The sequence below is a fragment of the Arachis duranensis genome, chromosome 3 (assembly GCF_000817695.3).
Source record: "Arachis duranensis cultivar V14167 chromosome 3, aradu.V14167.gnm2.J7QH, whole genome shotgun sequence".
In the NCBI taxonomy this organism is placed as follows: domain Eukaryota; kingdom Viridiplantae; phylum Streptophyta; class Magnoliopsida; order Fabales; family Fabaceae; genus Arachis; species Arachis duranensis.
This window is the reverse complement of record NC_029774.3, coordinates 5,777,558-5,787,481: the sequence shown is the minus strand read 5'-3', so window position 1 is coordinate 5,787,481 and position 9,924 is coordinate 5,777,558. Positions and strand designations below refer to the sequence as shown.

General features: G+C 35.2%; 2 protein-coding genes across 2 annotated transcripts; both read left to right on the top strand.

The window, feature by feature from the left end:
- The first annotated feature begins 2,009 nt into the window (after positions 1-2,009).
- Positions 2,010-5,307, top strand: LOC107476551 (peptidyl-prolyl cis-trans isomerase CYP21-1). The gene is made up of 7 exons (XM_016096382.3): positions 2,010-2,337; positions 3,581-3,662; positions 3,833-3,880; positions 4,122-4,145; positions 4,229-4,411; positions 4,542-4,617; positions 4,778-5,307. The coding sequence occupies exons 1-7, from the start codon at positions 2,239-2,241 to the stop codon at positions 4,965-4,967; spliced, it is 702 nt and encodes a 233-aa protein (XP_015951868.1). The 5' UTR covers positions 2,010-2,238; the 3' UTR covers positions 4,968-5,307.
- Positions 5,308-5,863: 556 nt separating this feature from the next.
- On the top strand, positions 5,864-9,459 carry LOC107476552 (uncharacterized). Its single transcript, XM_016096383.3, has 3 exons — positions 5,864-7,087; positions 7,859-8,204; positions 8,616-9,459. Exons 1-3 carry the CDS (start codon positions 6,102-6,104, stop codon positions 8,877-8,879), a joined length of 1,596 nt encoding a protein of 531 aa, XP_015951869.1. The 5' UTR covers positions 5,864-6,101; the 3' UTR covers positions 8,880-9,459.
- The last annotated feature ends 465 nt before the right edge of the window (positions 9,460-9,924 follow it).

Below are 9,924 nucleotides of genomic sequence, written 5' to 3'. Positions count from 1 at the left end.
GAAAGGACAAGTTGACGGAAGAGGATTGAATTTTGTTAGTAGGAAGGTGCTAGTTACTCCAAAAAAACATGGAGGTTTGGGGATTAGAGATCCTCATTGTGTGAATATTGCTCTTCTTGAAAAGTTAGTTTTGATTTTTTTCCAACAGTCAAACAAGTTATGGGTCCAATTATTGGATGCTAAATACCGATAATCTTTATATGACTGTTTTGGTTGTCCTAAGAATAAGGATTTTTCTATTTGGAGGAGTATTTGCAAGGTTTGAAAAGTGTTGAATGATGGGTTTGCTTAGTATATGGAGAATTTGAACCAGAATTTTAGTTTTCTAGTTGGATAAGAGAATGACAGTTATCTAATGAGATGGATTATGTTCACATTTTTTATTCAAATTTTTAGATACAGGATATCTGGTCGGTTGGTAGGTGACATTTAGATACTCTTTATTCTCTTTGATCTCAAAATCTAAAATGTAATATTCTTTCTTACAATCTAGATGTGCAAGCAGGTCCGGAAAGGGTTGGTATTGGTTTGGGTCTACTATCAAAGCCTATGACTCACGCAATGGTTATTTGTGGTTGAGTAAGCAACTGTTTGGTTGGGAGGAGTAGGAGAATTGGCTTTGACTTTAGCGCCAACTTATTCCGCAAAAGCACAAGTTTTTTGTTTGGCTGTGTCTTAAGGAAGCTCTTCCTACTGCAAGTTTTCGCTTCATAAGAGGGATGTCGTCATCGGATATGTGTCCAAGATGCCTTTTTAGACAAGAATCAATTTTACATTGTATTCGAGATTATCCAAAAGCTCAGTTTGTATGGCATATGTTGAATATTTCTTGTCATCCTTTGGATTTGAAGAACTGGTTCTTGTATCATAGAAGAGAGCATCCGTTCAAGTTTTTTCCGAGACTTTGGTGGATATGGCAAGTATGGAATAATGACATCTTTAATCCTCATGAGACCTCCAGAAAAAGTGATTTGTCTGGCATTAACTTCAAAAACGGAGTTTAGGAATATTTTTTAATTACAACGTATGTCCCGTCCCTCTATTCTAAATGGTTTTTGAAATCTCACATCTATTAATACTTTTAAGATTAATTGTGATGTTAGTTATCCTGGTTCGTTGTTTTTACTTGCTATTAGAGATTGTAATGGAAGTTGGCAAATGGGGTGTTTAGAAATGATTGGGAGTTCAAGGGGAATTGTTTGCTCTTTGGAGAGGATAAGATGTGGGTCAACGGGATGTTATTTGTGAGACAGATTGTATGAAAGCGTTTAATCTTGTTACTAATCACCAAGATAGTTTTGTGTTTATTGATCCGTTGATGTTCAAAATAAAGGATATCATGCTTTGGAATTGGCGTGTTGACTTTCGTTTGATTATGAGAAATGTAAACACGATGACACAGATAAAGATGACAATGAGATTACAACTTCATCATGTGGAGCTTCCTTTTTCTTAGGAGGAGTTTAAGAGTAGTTTCTATTTAAGCAATTCCTTTGTCTTTCTTATTTTTTTTCTTTTGTTCAGTTTATTTAAGTCACAAAAAAAAATACAAAATTAACTATAACTCAAAATTTAAAAACTAAAAAGTATGTTTTAATTTTGACTTTTATTTAAAAAATATTTTTTTAATTTGTTAAATTTATTAAATAGTTAATGTATTTAATGGAAACAAAGGAAGAGTATAACCCAAATTATTTGAGTTCTACTTTTTATAACAATCAATTTAATAGTAAACTATATATTTAACAAATACTAATGCAATCTAGATAGAGTAGAAATACATAAATTTTTCATAAAAATAATTTATTATTTGATGTAATAAATAAAATGACATATTTTGTTATTTAAATAGGTATAGTCCATTTACTTACTTTAAAAAACACAGTTAATCTGCTTAGTAAATTATTATTTTGAATACAATTATTCATATCAATTATAATAAAATAATGAATTAATATTTGTTTTGTTAATAACTACCAATTAAAATTAAAAAATGAATCTTGATATACAGGTTGCGTTCCCCTCTGCCCTCTCTTCTCGAAACTTGAACCCCCTTGACCTCCTTGAACCACCTTGAACCTTCGGCTTCAGCAAATTTGCACAGAAAAATTGCCCCAATTTTTGGGGATTCAGCGATCCGGATATAGCATCATTAAGCTATATGCCATGGGCGGTCGCAAAGTTTCAATTTTTCTTTAATTGGATGTGTCTGAGCAAAGAGGGGCATCGAAGGAAGCAATGGGCAGAGTAATCTCTTTCCTCGTTCAGCCGCGATTCGTCCTTTTATACCTTGTGCTTTCAATCTTCATCATTTTCGCGCTCTACGGCTCTAAACAAGTATGCCCTTTAACCCCCTTTTTTACTTTATGCCATATTTGCATTGTGGATCTGATTTGGGTAGTGGACCGGTTTTGCCGCAAGATGTTTGCTTTGTGATTGTTTATGTTGCTATCATTTTGATGGGGTTGGTTTTGAATCTTGTCTTAACTCTCTGACAGAATGGAACATGATTTGAGTATTCTGGTTCTTTTGTTCTTACTTACATTGTCTTGATCAATGTGCTTCCTAATTCCATCATGGATGAACTCTTCCTATAGCAAGATTTTGTGTTGTATTATAATGACCCTGCAATGTCTTCCCTTTTCTTTATTGTTGAGTTGTGTTTGGGAGGGGTGCATGTATTTTATTTCTTGAATTATGAATCTAGATAGGTTGGACAGTTCAATAAGGGATAGGTTAGCTCTGCACAACTAATCTTTTTGACTCAGTTTAAGAGAGAAAAAGAGGATAATGATATCTTCAAAGGAGGGTAGAGACACATAATGTATTAGCTTTGTGATCCCTTTCTTTGGGATCCAGATTGAGGTATCATTTGGTGCTTATAGGAGGCTATGCATTTAGTAGAAATATGGTGCAAGTGATGAAGATAATGTTACTAGGTCTGGAGGGTGTGTGGACTACTTGATGTACATAAAATAGCAAGACAGTGATATAATGTGAAGACAAGATGATATGGAAAAGATTTTACCCTCAGGGCAATCATTTCAGCTAGAGTTTTCTGTAACCTTTTATTCATGTTTTGAGTCTAAGTTTTTGGTCGAAGTCAACATGTCATTGTTATATTACATATACCATTGAAACCTTCTTTTTCCCCAGCTTATTGTGGGCATTCCCCGTTTCCAGTGTTTGTAGATGCTAGATTTTAGAATAAGGTGTTCAGTATTTATATTTTCTAAATCCTTTCTAGTTGGCTCATTGGTTAAGCACACCATTGAAGACACAAATTAGGTTTTTCCCCCACTATATTATGTGTTCAATTGTATTAAGAGCATTATGTGTAACTCTTTTAAGTTTTTGCACAAACTATTCTGCATCATATGATTGAAAATTGATGAGTAGATCTATTTGTAAGTTTTTTTCCACATATGTTTTCATCTCTATTGTATTTAGACATAGTTTATGATGGAACTTTTAGTCCAAGTACCTGACTCGGAAAAGGCTATATTTTGTTTTATTTTAATTTTCCTCTGTATTGCTTATTGGTTCATTCAGTGATAAACTTATGCCTTTTCTGATGTAGGACGAGGTGATGATATTAGAAGAGGATCCTGAAATTACACACAGGGTTTTTTTGGATATTGATATTGATAAACAGCGCTTAGGTAGTTAAGAAATCTTTTAGAATTTTCACTAATTGCTTTAATTCGAACCAATTTGACTTGCTTCATATTTTTGTTTGAGTGTAGAAAGACAGAAATAACAAGTTATTTTCAGCTAGTATATATATGCCCTTCATTGTTTACTACTAACAATTACAGAACTACTTCTGTAGGTAGGATCGTGATTGGATTATATGGCCATGTTGTACCAAAAACTGTTGGTAAGTTGTTGATATTCTATATGAATTATTAGTGATTAATATGCAAAATGGAAGTCGAGGATGAGCCTCCTTAATGGGATCATCCATATTCAGGGTATCTAAACTTAGTTTTAATTCAAAATTAAATCTTCCTGTTGAAGCTACCTCAGTTGGATTTGTATGCCTTATACATATAGTCATTTTTATACTCTTCATAATTCTATTCTAATTTTTTTAATGGTTGAAAATTTCCTGCTTGCAGAAAATTTCAGAGCTTTGTGCACAGGTATTTATAATATCTTCTTTCGTTGCTTATTAATTAGCCCCAATTACATGTATTTACTGAAGTGGATGGTTCCAACTCTGTAGGGGAGAAAGGCAAGAGTTCTAGTGGCGTAAAACTTCACTACAAAGGAACACCACTTCATCGGATAATATCTGGTTTTGTGATTCAGGGTGGAGACATTGTTCATCGTGATGGCAAAGGATCTGAATCTATTTATGGTGGCACCTTTCCTGATGAGAATTTCAAGATAAAAAACTCTCATGCTGGTGTGTAACATTATTTACTTGGATGCTAGTATTTCACTTTAGCAATCTTCCTGAAACAGCCGTGATGTTTCTTTGTTTCTTTAGTCTATATGTTTGTTTCCATTAAAATTTATTCATTCAATTGTTGCAGGTGTTGTTGCTATGGCAAATTCAGGACCTGATTCAAATGGCTCCCAGTTTTTTATTACCACAGTGAAGGCCTATTGGTAAGTTATATCTTGATGATGCTTGGTATGGACAATTTCATATTGTATGACAATCTTGCATGTAGAGGAATACCGAGTTCAAATTTGTTCTTTGAAAGGTCAATACATGTTCATTGTGCCATCACAACTAGATATGGCGATTTACATGCGAACTTTGCAGGTTGGATGGTGAGCATGTTGTCTTTGGAAAGGTTATTCAAGGCATGGATAATGTGTTTGCGATCGAAGGGGGAGCTGGAACGTATAGCGGAAAACCCAGAAAGAAGGTGGTAATTGCAGATTGTGGAGAGATACCCAAGAGCCAGTGGGATGAGGAAATTTCAACTTCCAAATCAGTGACAACAACATAAGCATATTTTTTTTTATCATACATTGCACACCTCAAACTAATGGGATGAGTAAGGTTAAACTCTAGTATCCGTTAAGCCAAAGCCTTTAAGAAATTAGTTCTGATAAAATTTTAGTTCAATTTTTAGCATGACCATTTTAGTAGCTTGTTTGATATTTATAGTCTGTTTCAAGTCCTTTTCTGTGTATTGTATTTTTCCCAAAAGTCATTTTGTGTATTTGTATTTAACACCTTATATAAACAAAGCTGTTAGGGTTGGCTGTAGAGAAAGGGAAAGAAATTAACAGAAATATTTACTTGTTCTATGCACAAATATATTGTCATTATTTTGTTGTCTCAAAGCTATTTTGTTCGGTAGTCTTTCTTACATTGTCTGATCTAGAATTCTCAGAAAAAAGGGAGTCAAAAGTCAAAACTGGTGTAACAAAACGCCAATGATATTTTTAAATTAATAATGAAAAAATTGACTTCAATTTATTTTTTAATAATTTACATTTTACCAACTTGATCCAATAGGTCATTCATCTAAATCCTATGATGAACAGTACATTTTAAAAGAAAAAATGACAATTCCTGTATTGAAGAGATGAAAGAGGGTGATGAATGAATAAATATGTTGAAGTCTGGAGAGAATCAAATTGAAGAGAAGTTGCTCTAATAATGAAAACAAAGTGGTGGTTTATTGTGGCAATAAATAATATCAAATCCTATCCTAATTTCTTAATAATTGTCGGTTTGGATATATCCAGACTGAAACAACGTGAGGCTGAGGCATAAAGTGCAAAGCCAGATTAGCTTGAGTTTTCATAGCACATGGATTTTGCAGTTCTTAACCAAGACTTGCTATAATCTTCAATATAATAATATTAGGCGAATAAGAGAATATCCTGAAAGGGCAGAACAATCAAGCTTCAAGCCTTTAAATTCAACTATTCTATAAAATTGAATAAAAATATGGAAAATTTTCCACAAAAAGTAAATCTACCTCAACACATGTACAAATCTTGAGACTTCCAGACATGTTTTAGATTTGTGTGTTGGGAATTGGGATTGAAAGACAAACAAAAACATGGGAAAACACAGCTGAGTGAGTCAGTTGTCTTGTGAATTGAATTGTTAGAGAGTATCTTGTTCAATGGGTAGCAACAACGAGGACCCAAGCTCTTCCCCATCGCACCCTCTTCTTGAACCTCACTCACCTGACTCACAAGAATCCTTCATTCACATATCATACAACCATGGCCCTCGTTCCTTCAAGGACCTTCCTTTCTTCATCCTCTTTCTCCTCTTCTCTCTTTCCACTTTCGCCTTCGGCATCTTCTCCATCTTCCACAGAAACCCCAACTACCCTGCTTCCCTCTCTTCCTTCTCCTTCAACCCAACCACCCAAACCTGCACCACCTCCACCTCCACCTCCACCACCTACTTCCTCCTCTCCCTCAATTCTACATACTATTCCTCCAATTTTGTTGAGGACTTGACATGGACCCTCGTTATCACCTTCATTCTCAGCATACCCATTTGCTGGCTACTCCTCCTTTTTCTCAAGCATTATACCAAACACCTTGTCTACGCTACTCTCCCCTTCTTCATCGTCATCCCCATCTTCCTCAACGTTTACTGGTTCGTTGTCTGCACTGTCAGCTCCACTTGCAGCGATGTTTTCCCCATGGTATACCGCATTCTCGTTCTCGTCTTCCTCTTCCTCGTGATTGGCGTAATCGTGTGGATCCTCGTTGCGAATTGGCACCGTGTTGAGCTCACAATCAGCATAATTGGTGTGGCATCAAACGCGCTTTCTTGGAACCTGGGTTTGTTCGGGGTGCTACCCTGTTTGACCATTGGCCTTCTGCTCTACTATGTTCCCATGGTGATGTTCATGGTTTTTGCCACGTTTAACGGCAAAGTTGTGCCGAAAGGTTTGGAAGGTGATGAAATTGGATGTGTTTGGAAGCAGGATAGTTGGGTGCCGGCTTATTTTGCGCTGGCAATACTCACTATGCTGTGGTCCGCAACGGCGATGGTTGAGGCGCAGGTTTATGTGATCAGTGGGACTATTGCTCACTGGTATTTCTCAAAGGATGATCAAGTTCCAAGAAAGAGTATTACAAATTCTATAAGGTGAAAACAAACATCATTGCTGTGCTCATGTTTCTTTGCATTTGCTTGCTTACTTTACCTGCTTGTGATGTTTGATTACTAAGTTGAGGAATTTAGGCGCATTTTTGTTTATTTAGTTGGCATGATCATTGATGCTGTGTGGTGATTGATAGAAGTAAATGATCATAGTATTCTTTCATGGTAAAAGCAGATAACTTGATTCCCCTGTCCTGCCTGTAAAATGCATAAGTAGTATGTGCTGAATCTTTGATGAGAGTAGTTGATTAACCAGAATTGAGCATTTTGATTATAATATAACGAAAATTATTCTTGGTACTGAAGAAATCATATGATCAATTCGATGAACAGTGTGGCTTCAATATCTCAGTATTGTCTTTCTGTTGTTATTGGTATTGCCTATTTTGGTACTAAATAGCAAGACCTCGGATATAATAATGTTTCCCCATCAAGTTGTACATCCAATGTTAAAATGCTTAGTTTGAGAATCTTTGGTTAATTCTGTTGTCGTTTGTAAATTCTGGTTAATATCAGTTGTTTAAATGGATTGGTTGCGAAATGTAAATAATTTGTTGTCTTTTGATGTGTCCTACTACTTGCAAATTTTTTGTGATTCCCAAAGCAGCATACTCTTTGATTAGGATACAGGAAGAGAAAAAGGAAAATATGCGTTCAATTGAGTTGAACTGAATAGTTGATTTACGTTTAGAAAGGCATAGTTAGATGGTTGCTTTACAGTTAGAAAGACATTGACTATGAGAATTTGGTTGGCAGAAATGCTTTTGGTCCTTCTGTTGGCACCGTATGTTTGTCAGGATTGCTTATGTGTGTTGTCCGAATGGTTCGTTCTGCGGTTGATAGTGCTAGACAAGAAGATGCTCCGGGGATAGTTAACCTGATATTGCGATGCTGTGTGAATGCCTTCCTGGCAGCAGTGGATTTTCTTAATAAGTTTACCATCAACTTTGCCGCAATAACTGGTGAGGCTTACTGCACATCTGCAAGGATGACATATGAACTTCTAAGACGTAATCTTCTGTCTGCTGTTTTTGTGGAGACCATCTCATCTCGCATCCTGGCCGGAATTATCTTTGTCCTGTCGGCAATATACACAATTGTGGTACGTTTTGTTGATATTTCTCTTTATATGCTTGTTTCAATTAGAGGCTTGCTACGATGCATAACTAGATATAAATTTCAACAATCCTCTTGAAGCATGAGATACTTGAAGAGCTTTCTTATGCTTGTAGCCTGTGGATGTTGATAACAACTTACAACATATCCTTCCATTAACATTGTCCATGTTCAATTGACAGCCATAAATTATGGTCTTTCGCTTTTGCAGTTTGTTGTTCCTTTTTGTTTTTTGTTTTTTGGGGATGAGATGAACAATGTAGGAAAATTTAACTTAGTGACCATCTTGTGAAACTCTTTGACTTATAATATCTTAAAAATGATATGTTGGGGTCCAACAATTACTAGTTTGTTTTCCTGCTTTCATTGTTTTCTATCTCTCTTTTTGTATAAGCAGGTATGTGTTATATTAAAGACCACAACGAGTCTTGGGTCCGATTCATATCTAGTAGCAGCGCTAGCTTGGTTGCTGCTGATCATAGTGCTGGGGTTCTTTGTGCATGTACTAGACATTGTAATCGACTCAATTTATGTCTGCTATGCCATAGACCGTGATAGCGGAGAAGTCTGCAAACAAGATGTCCATGAGGTTTATGTTCACTTGCCCATTAGCAGGAGTAGCAGACAATCTAATGTTGTAACAAGAATTCTAGGTGTGTAAATAGTTCTTCTTAGGAGTCAAATGTTTTGAGACATTTGAATTGCTACTTTGAGGGCATTCTTAAGTTAGAGCTGTGTGTGAGCCTATTGTGCATACTTCTGAGTGTTTCTTTTAGAAATGTAGTTTAATAATTTATAGTTGTAGAGAGCAAGGGAAATTAAGTTGATTTGAATGCTGACTTTAAGTTTACCATGTAACCTGAACTATGTACTATACTTCTTCTGTAAGGGTGAAGACTGAAGAGCACAAGTGAAGCTCATAAATCAAACAATTTTGTTCAACGACTAAGCATAATTTGTGCTACTTTGTAGTTTGTAGTGCTTTCGTTTATTTGCTTCTTATCCAAGTCATGTCAAAGAAAAAGAATGGTTAGCTTAATTTTAGTCTAGCAATTTCATGTGGCAGCAAATATGTTGAATCATGAATGGGAAAGGATGACTCTGCTTATTTTCTTGTTTTCTCATTATTGTCAACTTGTCTTCTGCATTACTTCATTCTAAGAATGAACCAGTAACTAGATACACAATCAAGATACTGATACTGATGTACAATATAGATACTCCTTTCTTATTTTTCTTATTTCAGAAAGCTGTCAACACTTGACAATTTCTGACTCGTTCATATATCTCCCAAGTTATATTATTCGAAACCTATGTAATCTTTTTGTAGAAAAACAATGTAATTTGTTATTATAGAAGGTGAAAAAGCTCTGATACCAGAATGAAAGAAAAGAAAATGAACAGATGAAAATGAAAATATAAAATATGTGACTCTGTATTTTATAGGTATACAAAGCATAAATCATTGTTGGGTTTCAGATGGTTCCCTAACATTTTTCTCCGTGTATATATATATATATGTGGCAGGAAGTAAATCAATAAAAGGTTGGTTTTCCCCAATATTTGAAGATGAAAATTTATTATTTAGATGTTAAATTGGTTTGGACCTTTAAAATTGGTTCGGCCCACTGTAGTTCAAATATGGGCCAGTGTTGGGCCAATATGTTTTTAGATCATTTTCCCACCTCAAGAAATTGTTGCACTTT

Excerpts from the sequence above, each read along its gene's own strand:
- LOC107476551 (XM_016096382.3), top strand. The coding sequence starts at position 2,239 with ATGGGCAGAGTAATCTCTTTCCTCGTTCAGCCGCGATTCGTCCTTTTA. Across the intron at positions 2,338-3,580 it reads CGCTCTACGGCTCTAAACAA|GACGAGGTGATGATATTAGA; the intron begins GTATGCCCTTTA and ends TTTCTGATGTAG. Across the intron at positions 4,412-4,541 it reads GATAAAAAACTCTCATGCTG|GTGTTGTTGCTATGGCAAAT; the intron begins GTGTGTAACATT and ends CAATTGTTGCAG.
- LOC107476552 (XM_016096383.3), top strand. The coding sequence starts at position 6,102 with ATGGGTAGCAACAACGAGGACCCAAGCTCTTCCCCATCGCACCCTCTT. Across the intron at positions 7,088-7,858 it reads AGTATTACAAATTCTATAAG|AAATGCTTTTGGTCCTTCTG; the intron begins GTGAAAACAAAC and ends TTTGGTTGGCAG. Across the intron at positions 8,205-8,615 it reads CGGCAATATACACAATTGTG|GTATGTGTTATATTAAAGAC; the intron begins GTACGTTTTGTT and ends TTGTATAAGCAG.